Source organism: Schistocerca cancellata, chromosome 2 (assembly GCF_023864275.1).
Source record: "Schistocerca cancellata isolate TAMUIC-IGC-003103 chromosome 2, iqSchCanc2.1, whole genome shotgun sequence".
In the NCBI taxonomy this organism is placed as follows: Eukaryota; Metazoa; Arthropoda; class Insecta; order Orthoptera; family Acrididae; genus Schistocerca; species Schistocerca cancellata.
This window is the reverse complement of record NC_064627.1, coordinates 45,438,318-45,454,146: the sequence shown is the minus strand read 5'-3', so window position 1 is coordinate 45,454,146 and position 15,829 is coordinate 45,438,318. Positions and strand designations below refer to the sequence as shown.

The following is a 15,829-nucleotide window of genomic DNA, read 5'->3' as shown; positions in this document are numbered from 1 at the left end:
CAAGTATGGTGGGTCTGACACACCGGTCTCAATGTGTTCTTTTTTCCATTTCCAGGAGTGTAGAAAAGCTTCGAGATGCATCTGCTGCCTGGCTGTCTATTAAACCTGAAAGGAACAAAATGTCACAGAAGTTAGCCCTTTTTCCATATGCGACTATTTTGGGTTGAGAAGTGAAGGGAATTATGTTCAAAGTTCAATTAGATTGGTAACTTCAGCAGACAGCAGAATTGCGTTTTAAAAAAATTTAGCATTAAATTTATTCGATCTCGCGACATCTTATCTATGGTGAACGACACTTACCATTAAACTACTAGCTAACACACAGCTGCAAAAGCTCCAGAGGTGAACAACAATTCCTCCAGAACTTCTGCATACCACAGCGCTGCGAGATAATGCAAATGGCCGGGTCTAGACTTCTGAGAGAAACAGTTACAGCTTTTCATTTGCGCTGCATGACGCTTTTTACAAACAGATAGCGCAATAGAATAGCTCAAGTGGAAACGATCACTTCCTATTTAAATTTCTGCATCCTAGACGGTTGGCAGTTCTGTGTAGGTGGCAGTTACGTGATTTTATTTCGGTGATTACAAAATAGAGTCGAATGTATGCACTGGGTAGCCGAGGCAGCTAGTTCATGGTGATTCGGTCAACCAAGTAAATGAATTTACTGAACATGCTGCAATTTACTACAGGGAGGCTCTGTGTCAGAATTATCATCCATTGTGGCGCAACGGCGTTACGATAGAATAATGAGTCACAGAAAAGAGGGTTTGGTAGTCTGTTGGACTGATGGTAATTTATTATACCTATGGTCTGGGTTCGATTCCCACTTCTGTCAATGAGTTTAGATAGGGAGAGAAAGATTCCATTCTCTTCTGACTACACCAAGTGAAGAAGATATAATGGCAGTGTGGTCTGAAATTCACATTAAAGATGATATTCCTTCTCTGCCAAGTAGACGTTAGGTTGTACCACAATAAAGTCTGGAGTGGCGACATGTAGAAACTCTATCATCAGTAACCTTTCTTATACTAGTTATTTATTTCTAGTGACTAAACAAACACTATGTAGGGTCACAGGACATTTATTCCATCTATTATCTGAGCTTCTGTATGTCGATAAAATTGGTTCTGAACTGAGAATGCAACTCAGACCTCCCTTAACGAGGAATTTGATCCCTTCGTGACAATACAGCTCGGCTACAATTTGTTGTTTGTTCAAAACTGCAGATTCCTCAACATATCGTCGTAACTGCCGTCTGCTTCACGTCTGCTGTGCAGCGAGCTACCTTAATTTAAGTATTAACTGTATTTTTCTTACTTGTCACTTCTTCCGTGTGTATTTGCTTTTAGGAAGCTTTAATTGTCTAGTGCTATTAATAGTGTTCCATAGATTTCGTGTTTGTTTTGAATACAGTCAGAGAGAGTCCCTTTAGTCAGCCATAGTCAGTGTCAGTGTCGTCGTAACTGCCGTCTGCTTCACGTCTGCTGTGCAGCGAGCTACCTTAATTTAAGTATTAACTGTATTTTTCTTACTTGTCACTTCTTCCGTGTGTATTTGCTTTTAGGAAGCTTTAATTGTCTGGTGCTATTAATAGTGTTCGATAGATCTCGTGTTTGTTTTGAATACAGTCAGAGAGAGTCCCTTTAGTCAGCCATAGTCAGTGTCAGTGTCGTCGTAACTGCCGTCTGCTTCACGTCTGCTGTGCAGCGAGCTACCTTAATGTAAGTAGTAACTGTATTTTTCTTACTTGTCACTTCTTCTTCCGTGTGTATTTGCTTTTAGGAAGCTTTAATTGTCTGGTGCTATTAATAGTGTTCCATAGATTTCGTGTTTGGTTTCAGTACAGTCAGAGAGAGTCCCTTTAGTCAGCCATAGTCAGTGTCAGTGTCGTCGTAACTGCCGTCTGCTTCACGTCTGCTGTGCAGCGAGCTACCTTAATTTAAGTATTAACTGTATTTTTCTTACTTGTCACTACTTCTTCCGTGTGTATTTGCTTTTAGGAAGCTTTAATTGTCTGGTGCTATTAATAGTGTTCCATAGATTTCGTGTTTGTTTTTAATACAGTCAGAGAGAGTCCCTTTAGTCAACCATAGTGCCAGTAGTGCTAGTGTTTGTTTTCAATACAGTTTAGAGACAGGTAGTGCAATTTTCATTGTTTTCTACAAGAAGTGGCTAGCAACCCCAGTTTAGTGAAAAAACAGCCGCCTTTAGTGAATTAGCAGTCTAGTTAAAGGTTGAACAACTCTCTTCAGTAAATTGATTCCTTAGGATGGATAGGATGTGTGACTGCTGTGTACGAACGCAGGAGGAGCTGGCCATTGTTCGCGAACAGCTGAGCGTGTTGATGGCCGCGGTCAGCCGTCTTCAGGCTGCTGCCTCGGAGTGTAGCGGCAGTGGGGAGTCTGGTGCGTCGCAGGGTACACCCCAGGTGTTACATGCTTCACACACTGTCCCTGCTGTCGAGACATCTTCGCGGGTACCAGGCGCGGTTGGGCCACCCTCTCCCCAAGGGAAGTGGCGGGTTCAGTGGCGTTCGCGGCGCACGAGGCGGAGGGTCAATGTGAAGGCTGGCCGTGTGGCATCGCCCGCTCTGCCTGTGAGTGGACATGTGGCTGCTCCTTCAGCAAGGTCCGAGCAGGCACACGGGGGGAGGGGTTTATTAGTTATTGGGAGCTCCAACGTTAGGCGGGTGATGGAGCCCCTTAGGGAAATAGCGGGAAGGTCGGGGAAGAAGGCCAGTGTTCACTCTGTCTGCTTGCCGGGGGGCCTCATCCGAGATGTGGAGGAGGCCCTACCGGCGGCGATAGAGAACACTGGGTGCACCCGACTGCAAATTGTTGCTCATGTCGGCACCAATGACTCCTGCCGTCTGGGTTCAGAGGTCATCCTCAGTTCGTACAGGCGGTTGGCGGAATTGGTGAAGGCGGAAAGCCTCGCTCGCGGGGTGGAATCAGAGCTAACAATTTGTAGTATCGTTCCCAGAACCGATCGCGGTCCTCTGGTTTGGAGCCGAGTGGAAGGCTTAAACCAGAGGCTCAGACGATTCTGTGGAGATCTGGGGTGCAAATTTCTCGACCTCCGCTATCGGGTGGAGAAATGTAGGGTCCCCTGAATAGGTCAGGCGTGCACTACACGCCGGAAGCGGCTACAAGGGTAGCGGAGTACGTGTGGAGTGCACATGGGGGTTTTTTAGGTTAGAGAATCCCCTCCCTAGGCCCGACAAGACGCCTCCTGAGATGCGGCAAGGTAGGAGTAGGCAAAATGCAACAGGGAATAACAATATTAATGTGCTAATAGTAAACTGCAGGAGCGTCTATAGAAAGGTCCCAGAACTGCTCTCATTAATAAACGGTCACAATGCCCTTATAGTACTAGGGACAGAAAGTTGGCTGAAACCAGACGTAAACAGTAATGAAATCCTAAACTCAGATTGGAATGTATACCGTAGAGACAGGCTGAACAGTGAAGGGGGAGGAGTGTTTATAGCGATAAGAAGTGCAATAGTATCGAAGGAAATTGACGGAGATCCGAAATGTGAAATGATTTGGGTGAAGGTCACGGTTAAAGCAGGCTCAGACATGGTAATTGGATGTCTCTATAGGCCCCCTGGCTCAACAGCTGTTGTGGCTGAGCACCTGAAGGATAATTTGGAAAATATTTCGAGTAGATTTCCCCACCATGTTATAGTTCTGGGTGGAGATTTTAATTTGCCAGATATAGACTGGGAGACTCAAACGTTCATAACGGGTGGCAGGGACAAAGAATCCTGTGAAATTTTTTTAAGTGCTTTATCTGAAAACTACCTTGAGCAGTTAAACAGAGAACCGACTCGTGGGGATAACATATTAGACCTTCTGGTGACAAACAGACCCGAACTATTTGAAAAAGTTAACGCAGAACAGGGAATCAGCGATCATAAAGCGGTTACGGCATCGATGATTTCAGCCGTAAATAGGAATATTGAAAAGGGTAGAAAGATTTTTCTGTTTAGAAAAAGTGACAAAAAGCAGATTTCAGAGTACCTGTTGGCTCAACACAAAAGTTTTGTCTCAAGTACAGATAGTGTTGAGGATCAGTGGACAAAGTTCAAAACCGTCGTACATTATGCGTTAGATGAGTATGTGCCAAGCAAGATCGTAAGAGATGGAAAAGAGCCACAGTGGTACAACAACCGAGTTAGAAAACTGCTGCGGAAGCAAAGGGAACTTCACAGCAAACATAAACATAGCCAATGCCTTGCAGACAAACAAAAATTACGCGAAGCGAAATGTAGTATGAGAAGGGCTATGCGAGAGGCGTTCAATGAATTCGAAAGTAAAGTTCTATGTACTGACTTGGCAGAAAATCCTAAGAAATTTTGGTCTTATGTCAAAGCGGTACGTGGATCAAAACAAAATGTCCAGACACTCTGTGACCAAAATGGTACTGAAACAGAGGATGACAGAATAAAGGCCGAAATACTAAATGTCTTTTTCCAAAGTTGTTTCACAGAGGAAGATTGCACTGTAGTTCCTTCTCTAGATTGTCGCACAGATGACAAAATGGTAGATATCGAAATAGACGACAGAGGGATAGAGAAACAATTAAAATCGTTCAAAAGAGGAAAGGCCTCTGGACCTGATAGGATACCAGTTCAATTTTACACAGAGTACGCGAAGGAACTTGCCCCCCTTCTTGCAGCGGTGTACCGTAGGTCTCTAGAAGAGCGTAGCGTTCCAAAGGATTGGAAAAGGGCACAGGTCATCCCCGTTTTCAAGAAGGGGCGTCGAACAGATGTGCAGAACTATAGACCTATATCTCTAACGTCGATCAGTTGCAGAATTTTGGAACACGTATTGTGTTCGAGTATAATGACTTTTCTGGAGACTAGAAATCTACTCTGTAGGAATCAGCATGGGTTTCGAAAAAGACGGTCATGTGAAACCCAGCTCGCGCTATTCGTCCACGTGACTCAGAGGGCCATAGACACGGGTTCACAGGTAGATGCCGTGTTTCTTGACTTCCGCAAGGCGTTCGATACAGTTCCCCACAGTCGTTTAATGAACAAAGTAAGAGCATATGGACTATCAGACCAATTGTGTGATTGCATTGAGGAGTTCCTAGATAACAGGACGCAGCGTGTTATTCTCAATGGAGAGAAGTCTTCCGAAGTAAGAGTGATTTCAGGTGTGCCGCAGGGGAGTGTCATAGGACCGTCGCTATTCACAATATACATAAATGACCTGGTGGATGACATCGGAAGTTCACTGAGGCTTTTTGCAGATGATGCTGTGGTGTACCGAGAGGTTGTAACAATGGAAAATTGTACTGAAATGCAGGAGGATCTGCAGCGAATTGACGCATGGTGCAGGGAATGGCAATTGAATCTCAATGTAGACAAGTGTAATGTGCTGCGAATACACAGAAAGATAGATCCTTTATCATTTAGCTACAAAATAGCAGGTCAGCAACTGGAAGCAGTTAATACCATAGATTATCTGGGAGTACGCATTAGGAGTGAGTTAAAATGGAATGATCATATAATGTTGATCGTCGGTAAAGCAGATGCCAGACTGAGATTCATTGGAAGAATCCTAAGGAAATGCAATCCGAAAACAAAGGAAGTAGGTTACAGTACGCTTGTTCGCCCACTGCTTGAATACTGCTCAGCAGTGTGGGATCCGTACCAGATAGGGTTGATAGAAGAGATAGAGAAGATCCAACGGAGAGCAGCGCGCTTCGTTACAGGATCATTTAGTAATTGCGAAAGCGTTACGGAGGTGATACATAAACTCCAGTGGAATACTCTGCAGGAGATACGCTCAGTAGCTCGGTACGGGCTTTTATTGAAGTTTCGAGAACATACCTTCACCGAAGAGTCAAGCAATATATTGCTCCCTCCTACGTATATCTCGCGAAGAGACCATGAGGATAAAATCAGAGAGATTAGAGCCCACACAGAGGCATACCGACAATCCTTCTTTCCACGAACAATACGAGACTGGAATAGAAGGGAGAACCGATAGAGGTACTGAAGGTACCCTCCGCCACACACCGTCAGGTGGCTTGCGGAGTATGGATGTAGATGTAGATGTAGATGTAGATATGTGGAGATGTTGAGGAATTACGCGTGAATGGGTTCGAATCCTGGCCTGGTACTAAAGATTTCAGTATGTATTATCAAGCTCTTGCATGAAAACACCTATCTGCTGGTGGATAATAATTTTGATTTTTAATGCATTTTCATTCGTTGTCAACACTATCTGAAGTTTCTGACTCCCAGTGAGACACAGAACTATTTGCGAAATCACTGTAAGTTCAAGATGTTATTCCGAGCTGCTGGTGGAGAGAAATTCGGTAGCTGACGTCTCTTTGTGTGTAGTCAACAACGATATGTGTGGGGCTCTATTCCCAGTGAGCACTGAACTCTTCGACGTATTATTTCTAGTTCAAACATGCTCACATGTCGCTGCTGGTGCAACAAACCCATATTTAACGTTCGTTTATTTAGAATATAACAGCCATAGGTGCCGGGTTGGAGTCCTGGGAAGGAAAAAATTAATGTTTCTTCTCGTCATTTCAGTTAAAACATCTAGCTACTGCCAAGGAAATCCGATATGTCACAGTTGGTTGTGTTTCGATCTCAATCTGATTAGGTTTCTGGGTTCGAATCCCTGTCCAACACAAAGCTGTACCTCACGGCATTTCAAGTAAGTTACTTGTGAAGAAGCAATATTTAACATCTCTCGTAGATCGTTAACAGGGACAAGAGATGCTGGGTAGGAATTCGCGTCCGTTAAAAATGTTTGCGTTATGTAATTTAAAGTTGATATTTGCTAACTGATACTGTCTTAAATCGAGGTATATCTCTCTGTATGCCTAATGAGGAATGACTGTTAGTTTGCATCAGTCTCGAAATCTTTGCTTAGTTTGCCTGACCTGGGTTTGAATCCATATGCAGAACGAGACGGTTCGTCGTGTCACATACATATTCTTAACTTACCGCTCGTGAATAACTTAAATTTTTAATGAAATTTTGTGTTAAATAATAAGTACTGTATGTTACTTTGAAGAGGAAATTATGAATACGACGAACTTACTGATGCGTTGGCAGAAGAGCCAACACTGTGTTGCTAGAGGAGGCCGAAATGCACGCTTTTAAGCTCACGCAGACTGGCGTGAGGTCTGGAACAGTTAAGGGAAATTATAGTAGCAAATAAAGTACGAAGCTCTTGGAATACTTAACTTTATTCCACAACTGGAGAACATCGGTCTGACAGTACAGGCTTTATAAGATAACCAGTAAAAGATAAATGGCGCCTTGCTACGTCGTAGCAAATGACGTAGCTGAAGGCTATGCTAACTATCGTCTCGGCAAATGACAGCGTATTTGTCAGTGTAGCTTCGCTAGCAAAGTCGTCTGTACAACTGGGGCGAGTGTTAGGACGTGTCTCTAGACCTGCCGTGTGGCAGCGCTCGGTCTGCAATCACTGACAGTAGCGACACGCGGGTCCGTCGTATACTGACGGACCGCGGCCGATTTAAAGGCTACCACCTAGCAAGTGTGGTGTCTGGCGGTGACACCACACTTACTACGTGCATTACCTACCTGACGTAATAATGAGAGTGGTAACATTTCAGGTATGTCATTTACTGTAATAAATGTGAGCTTACAAGCCTTAAGGACAGTCTTATCTGTGATAAGGTGTTCCCTGATATTTGTAGCATCGTGGTATTACTTTACATCTTGAGTTACAGAGCAGTGTTTTCTAGTGGTGACTTGTTGGAACCATTTTCAATAGTCAGACGACTGTACCATGGGGCGATTAGAGGACCTGCTAGACAGCTGCGTTATGCCGGTTGCATGCGAATCAGGCGAAATGCAATTCAGGTCGTTCGGATACTTTTGAGCATGACTGTACCTGTACACGTCATCCAAGCTCTGTTTGACTCAGGCGTATCAATGCTGTTGTTACGGCCAGAGGTGGTTGTTCTTGGTGCTGATTTGTCAGGATCTATGCACCAAAATTGACTGAAAATGTAATCACATGTCAGTTCTAGTATAATATATTTGTCCAATGAATACCCGTTTATCATCTGCATTTCTTCTTGGTGTAGTAATTTTGACGGCCAGTAGTATATGAAATACTCCAATAAAAGATCAGTTTTTTAGGGTCCCATCAAAACAGTTAATACTATTTTCGTGGAGTCTTTTTGTCCGTCTGTTTCTGTCTGTAGGTCCTTCCGAATACTTCTCAGCACTGGTGTGTTTAAGATGAAGTGTTAAAGATGACGTGTTAAAAAACACTGGGTAACACACTTTATAAATAAAACACGATTTTATTGAAGTGTTGCAATCAGTATTTAAAACAAATAAAAAACTTAGAATTTTTATATATTTTTAACTCGACTATGTAGTAAACCTCACGTGAGTGGCAGGGGAGTGGTGTCCCACTACATCTCACCAAATAGAATTCATTGAATTCATGTTCTCAAAGTTTATTTATTTTGCCTATTGGCTATCAGTTTAGGTAGACAATACTATCCTCAAGCAAGCCCCTGTCACGCAGTTTTCATGCCTGCTTCCCAAGTGGGTCTGTCAAATACGTAGTTACGAGGGTAATTCCAAAAGTAAGGTCTCCTATTTTTTATAAGTGCATAGACCTGTTTATTTGTACAATGGTTTACATCAGTTTACAGCTTGAAGAGTTAGCTATTTTTCGACATAATCACCATTTCTGTCGATGCATTTTTGGAGACGTTGTGGCAGTTTTTGTATACCCATATCATACCAGCTCGCCGCCAAGCTGTTCAGGAAGTTATGAACTAGCGTGATTGTTGCTCGGTCTCAGGTGTAAAGTGGTACGCCCAGGTTTCCTCACCAGTGACAATTGAGTCCAGAAAGTTGTCCTGTTCGGCTGCAAGGCGGTGAAGAAATGAGCGGAAAGCATCATCTCGTTGCCGGATGTCGTCCTCAGTCAGCATGCGCGGCACCCATCTTGCGCACACCTTCCGGTAGTTCAATGTTTCCGTTAAAAATCTGTGAGCGGTGCTTCGGGAAACCTCAGGAACCAACGCGCAGAGATCGTCGAGGGTGATTTGCCGATCTTCGCTCATGCTTTGCTCAACCGTGAACACTGTCTCCTCAGAAATTGACGGTCTCCCGCTCCTTTGTTCGTCGTGAATTTCGATCCGACTAGCTGCAAACTATCTACACGAATTACGAGCATTTTTGACATCCGTGCACGACTCACCATACACTTCCGTCAATTGGCTATGGATTTCAATGGGCGCAGTGCCCTTTGCATTCAAAAACCGAATAACTGCTCGCAATTCGCAGTTGGCGGTGACATCCAACGGGAGCTCATTCTCACCGGCTGCCAAGACAAGACTGAGTGCCTCAGCGCGGCGTGCGCATGTTTACACACAGCGCGTGACCAACTGTCAAACAAACAGAGTTCTGCAGTTATAAAAAAATAGGAGACCTTACTTTTGGGATTACCCTCGTAAGATCTCCTTACTGTACAGAGTAACTGGGTTAGCGGAGGCGGTCGCACCTGTCGGTCCGCCCTGTCCGGTGAGCAGCGAGTCTGCGCGGCTGAGCACGCGGGCGCCCAGCAGCAGCGCCTGGCGCAGCACGCCGGCCGCCCGCAGAGCGCGCTGCAGGGGCGCCGCCAGCCGGCTCGGCGCGGCCCCCGCCGGCCGCAGCTCCCGCGCCGCCCACCGCAGGCAGCCGCGGTACTCGGCCTCCAGGCGGTGCGCGCCGCCGCCCAGCGCGCGCTCGTAGGCCAGCGGGAAAAGGCGCGCCAGCAGCTCCTCCAGGGCGCCGTCCAGCGGCGCGCCCTGCCGCAGCTGGAGCTGGAGCGGCGCCTCCATGCGCGCGACCAGCCGCCCGTACAGCGCCGCCAGCGGGTCGTCGCCTCGGGGCGCCTCGGGCAGCCGGCCCAGCAGCGGCGCCAGCAGGGCGCGCGCCCGGCCCTCCGACTGCCGCAGCTGCCACACCACGTGCTCTGCAACACGGCGCGCCGGGGCGGCACGTCAGGCGAAGGGGGACGAGCATAGCACACGGCTAGTTTCTAAAAGACGGTGTAAAAGTTCTCCCTGATTTGTGTTACGAACTGTTCGATACCGATGGATATCGATCACTTCATTTGTATCAAATATAACACTGCGTAAATCGATCTATATGGCACCGATATGCTTTGTGAACAGATGCTTCCATTTAATATGAATCAAGCAATTTTCTAAATAATTATTAACAACATATGTTTGTTAATTTTTTAAACTTATTGACAAATAACTGAGTACCTAGTGTTGCCCAGGTATGTGTTTATTTCAATTCTATAGGCAAATCTTTTCCTTCCCTCCTCTCTCACTACATCTCCTCTGCCCCCCCTCCTTCTGTCTTTCTCCCTCTCTTCAAGGTCCCCCCGCACCCATTTTCTCTCCATCTACTCCTGCCCCTCTCTCACTCCATCTACTTCAACCCCTGTCTCCGTCCTTCTCTTTCGTTTTTATGTCCATCTCCTCTTCCTTCACTCCATCTCCTCCTTTACCGTTTAGTCCTCCTCCTTCTCCTCTCTCAGTGTTCCACAACGATATACACATTTTTCTTTTTTTTTTCGGTCATCAGTCTACTGACTGGTTTGATGCGGCCTGCCACGAATTCCTTTCCTGTGCTAACCTCTTCATCTCAGAGTAGCACTTGCAAACTACGGCCCCCAGGGGCTCAGCATTCATTTGCTGGGTACGGGCTTGGCGACGCCGGGGTTCCTGAGCTGGGGACTGGTACGTGCCACCAGTCCCCTGTCACCGTAAGCTCTGAGCATACTTCAGCGACCACCGTGCGGCGCGGCGGTGGAACGTTGTGTGTCTCAGGGAATGGGGATCTTGGCTTGACCGCCCGGATCGCGAGGATGGAATAAACCTCTATAAAAAAAACCTCAATCTCAAGGTGTGCTGCGCGCTGATGAGATGTATGGCTGTTGAGGTGGAACAGTCGATAGCAGGCAACCTCTGGGGAACCTGCCGCACCTCAGTTGTATAAGGCTTACCTAGGCATGTGGAGCTCTGTCTAGGTGGACTTCTAGTTCCCTAGCTGCTCGTGGGACCGAGATGGATCCTTCGAAATCCTCTTTTCTTCCTCCCAGCGGAAAGGGTCGGCCGCTGGAAGGTTCTAACACCCAGTCTCTTAAGAGGGCCCATGCAGTCAGTCCCCCTGACTCTGGCGCTTCTTTGAAAAGTCCAGTCTTAGGTAACAGAATGCATTCTGGTAATCCAAATGTGTTTCTCATTGTGAAACGGAAGAAGGGTAGTTTCGAGAAGGTTTCGCCCTTCTATATACAAAAGGGATTGGAGGGAATCTGTGGCTCCTTAAAATCGGTGAAGCGCTTACGTAATGGGACCTTGCTAGTGAAAACTTCAACTTCCCAGCAAGCAACTAACCTCCAATCTCCTAATTCCTTGGAGAGTATGCCATAGACACTGAACTGCACAGCACCTTGAACTACAGCAAAGGTGTTGTGACATTCCGGGATCTAGTTGACATTCCCAAGGAAGAACTGCAACGTGAGTGGGCTCCAGAAGGTATCGTTGATGTCCAACACATCATGAAGAGGGTTGATGGCTCTCTTCTCAAATCCGACTCCTTTATTCTGACCTTCAGTAGCACAAAACTTCCTGAACATGTTAAAGCTGGCTTCCTTCACCTTAGTGTGAGGCCTTATTTCCCGACCCCAATGCGCTGTTTTAAATGCCAGCGTTTTGGGCATACCACCTTAGGCTGTAAAGGCGAAGCGACTTGTGGAAACTGTGGTCAGGCTGCTCATGAAGGAGTTGGTTGCTCGTCTCCGGCTAAATGTATTAATTGCTCTGGGAACCACCCTGTTTGGAGTAGGAACTGCCGCATATTTTTAGAGGAACGCAAGGTCCAGGAAATAAAAACAACCAAGCGTATCCCCTATGGTGAGGCCAAGAAGATCTATAAGTCGATGCAACCTCCCACATTTGCTACATCTTTTGCATCCCTGGTTCAGAAGCCTACTCCAAAAGTCGATGCCTCAGCGCAGACTGAGGTGGTGAGTGTTGGCACTAACACCTGCAGCTGTCAGTGCACTTGCAATGCAGCCAGTGTTTCAGAGCCAGTAGCCCCTACTCGAACGGCAGACAAAGGTACAGTGGCGAACTTGGGGCAGCCCCTGGCGCCTCCAATAGCTGAGGCTGTTCCCAAGCCCAGTGCGCCAATTACCACTCCCACATCAGCTCCCCCAAAGTCCACCAAACCACAGAAAGCTACCGTACAGCAGCAACAGCGCGTCAAATCCTGTGGTAAACCATCTGACCATGCGGATGTTGTATTGCGTGAGGCTTCATCTGACTCTTCCCCAGAGTTGATGGAGTACGATGTATGTGTGGGGCAGTCATCTCGTCCCACGCCTGCCCCTCCACCTGCTGCGGTCTCCCCGCCCCGTCGGAGAGACAGGATGAAGTTGCTACCCCCAACATAGATGGCTCCCATACTCCAGTGGAACTTCCAAGGGTTCAGGACGCATATGGAGGAACTTCGTCTACTCTCTCAGGGTAGACCACTGTGTCTCTGTCTCCAGGAGACGTATTTCCATCCATCATACTCCCCTGAGATACGAGGCTACACACTCCACAAAAAGGACGACGTGCGTGGAGAGAGAGCTAGAGGAGGCGTAGGTATTTTCGTCAGGACGGACTACCACTCCTGGCCTCTCTCACTTACGACGACTTTACAGGCCGTCGCTGTGTCCGTGCACATGCGTCATCCATTGACTGTATGTTCACTTTACTTGCCCCCAAATGATGCTCTTGATGAAGCGGCCCTCACCGACCTTCTTACCCAGCCATTCATTATTTGTGGTGATTTTAATGCCCACAATGTGCTTTGGGGCTCTGCAATTACCTGCCCCAGGGGTAGAGCAATTGAGAGGCTTCTCCTGTCATCCTGTGCCTACTTGCTCAATGGAGGACAGAGTACTCATTTCTCCACAGCGACTGGGTCGTTCTCTGCCATTGATCTCTCGCTTTGCTCTCCAGCTCTTGCCGCCAGTGCTCACTGGGAAGTGGTCGCTCACTTGCACGGCAGTGATCATTTCCCAATCTGGATTCACCTGCCAGATGGCGTGGGCCCCAAAAGGAGACCACCACGATGGGTGCTCAGTGGAGCTGACTGGACACTGTATAGCCAGTTGGCCCAATTCGAACACTGTGCGAATGTTGAGGTGTGGGTGGATCATATTACCACAACGGTCCACCACGCCGCTGCATCATCCATTCCACAGTCCACAGGCCACCGGAAGAGGCCACCTGTGCCTTGGTGGAGTGCTGAATGCCGCTCTGCGATCAGGACCAGGCGTGCGGCTCTGCATCAGTTCAAGTGTCGGCCTTTCGGGTGGCGAGGGCAAGATGTCGCCGCATTATTCGTGAGAGCAAGAAGAGGTCGTGGCAAACGTTCCTGAACACCATTAATCGTTCCACCAAAAGTTCCATTGTGTTGGAGACCATCAGGAGAATTTCTGGCAGAAGAGGGAGATGCCCCATAGCTGCTGTAATGACTAACAGCACTCTCCACACGGATCCGCGAGACATTGCCCAGACTATGGCAGCGTATTTTGCCACAGTTACTGCAACAACCAGTCAGGATCCCGGTTTCCAGTGCCATAGAGCGGTTGCTGAGAGATGTAGTCTGAACTTCCAGTCCACCTCTCATGAAGTTTACAACTGCCCATTTTCTATGTGGGAGCTGGATTCTGCATTGTCTGGGGCTCGTGACACATCCCTCTCCAGCACATTTTAACAGACTGCGTTTTATACCATGATGCAAGGGCAGAAGCACAAGTTGATGGGGATCTGCCCTGTGTTTTAGCTAACGATGAGACGTGTGTGTCTAGGGTTTTTAAGTTTTGTGATGTGTCTGGACTCTGGCCTAAACTTTTAGGCTGGCGGTTTTAGTGTATTGCAGAGTGGCTGACTCCTCCCTTTTTTCCTTGCGGTCAGCCAGCCACTTCCATCTGCTCCATTGTTTTAGCTCCCTCTACCTTTTTCTTCCTGTGTTGTCCATGTTTTACTGCTGACGCCCTGCTTCATCCCACGCTTCGGTGTGGGTGAACACATATTTTTCCATGATTGTTCCCCGTGTTTTATCTTCCGTTTGATGTAAATGTTCTGAGTTTTTTTCTTGGCACCCGTCTCACTATGATACTGAACGGGCGCTGAAGACCTTGCTGTCGTGCGCCCACAAAACCCTTCTACTACTACTACTACTACTACTACTGCAACCTACGTCCTCAATTATTTGCTTGACGTATTCCAATCTCTGTCTTCCTCTACAGTTTCTGCCCTCTACAGCTCCCTCTAGTACCATGGAAGTCATTCCCTCATGTCTTAGCAGATGTCCTATCATCCTGTCCCTTCTCCTTATCAGTGTTTTCCACATATTCCTTTCCTCTCCGATTCTGCGTAGAACCTCCTCGTTCCTTACCTTATCAGTCCACCTAATTTTCAACATTCTTCTATAGCACCACAATCAAATGCTTCGATTCTCTTCTGTTCGGTTTTCCCACAGTCCATGTTTCACTACCATACAATGCTGTACTCCAGACGTACATCCTCAGAAATTTCTTCCTCAAATTAAGGCCGGTATTTGATATTAGTAGACTTCTCTTGGCCAGAAATGCCTGTTTTGCCATAGCGAGTCTGCTTTTGATGTCCTCCTTGCTCAGTCCTTGGTTATTTTACTGCCTAGGTAGCAGAATTCCTTAACTTCATTGACTTCGTGACCATCAATCCTGATGTTAAGTTTCTCGCTGTTCTCATTTCTACTACTTCTCATTACCTTCGTCTTTCTCCGATTTACTCTCAAACCATACTTTGTACTCATTAGACTGTTCATTCCGTTCAGCAGATCATTTAATTCTTCTTGACTTTCACTCAGGATAGCAATGTCATCAGCGAATCGTATCATTGATATCCTTTCACCTTCTATTTTAATTCCACTCCTGAACCTTTCTTTTATTTCTATCATTGCTTCCTCAATGTACAGATTGAAGAGTAGGGGCGAAAGGCTACAGCCTTGTCTTACACCCTTCTTGATACGAGCACTATGTTCTTGATTGTCCACTCTTATTATTCCCTCTTGGTTGTTGTACGTATTGTTTATGACCCGTCTCTCCCTATAGCTTACCCCTTTTTTTTCAGAATCTCGAACAGCTTGCACCATTTTATATTGTCGAACGCTTTTTCCAGGTCGACAAATCCTATGAAAGTGTCTTGATTTTTCTTTAGCCTTGCTTCCATTATTAGCCGTAACGTCAGAATTGCCTCTCTCGTCCCTTTACTTTTCCTAAAGCCAAACTGATCGTCACCTAGCGCATTCTCCATTTTCTTTTCCATTCTTACGCGTTACGTGTCTTTAATGCAGTGGTTTCCATTGCCTTCTGCATCCTCATGTCGTTGATCATTGCTGATTCTTCCGCCTTTAGGGGCGATTTCCCACCCCTAGGACAAGAGAGTGCCCTGAACCTCTATCCGCTCCTCCGCCCTCTTTGACAAGGCATTTGGCAGAATGAGGCTGACTTCTTATGCCGGAAGTCTTCGGCCGCCAATGCTGATTATTTATCAAAATTTAGGCAGTGTCGGGGATCGAACCCGGGACCGAAGACGTTTTGATTACGAATCAAAAATGCTACCCCTAGACCACGGGTACCTACTATACTACTGACCATTAAAATTGTTACACCAAGAAGAAATCCATATGGTAAACGGCTATTCATTGGACAAATATATTATACCATAGCTGACAGGTGATTACATTTTCACGCAA

At 46.6% G+C, this 15,829-nt stretch overlaps 1 protein-coding gene across 1 annotated transcript in view; it reads right to left on the bottom strand.

Moving 5' to 3' along the window:
• Positions 1 to 9,480: 9,480 nt before the first annotated feature.
• LOC126150624 (glypican-5-like) overlaps positions 9,481 to 15,829 on the bottom strand; it is a 258,004-nt gene continuing 251,655 nt past the window's right edge. Inside the window, exon 3 of the mRNA XM_049915887.1 lies at positions 9,481 to 9,992. Coding sequence (XP_049771844.1) covers positions 9,481 to 9,992 — 512 coding nt within the window. The remainder of the gene's footprint in view (positions 9,993 to 15,829) is intronic.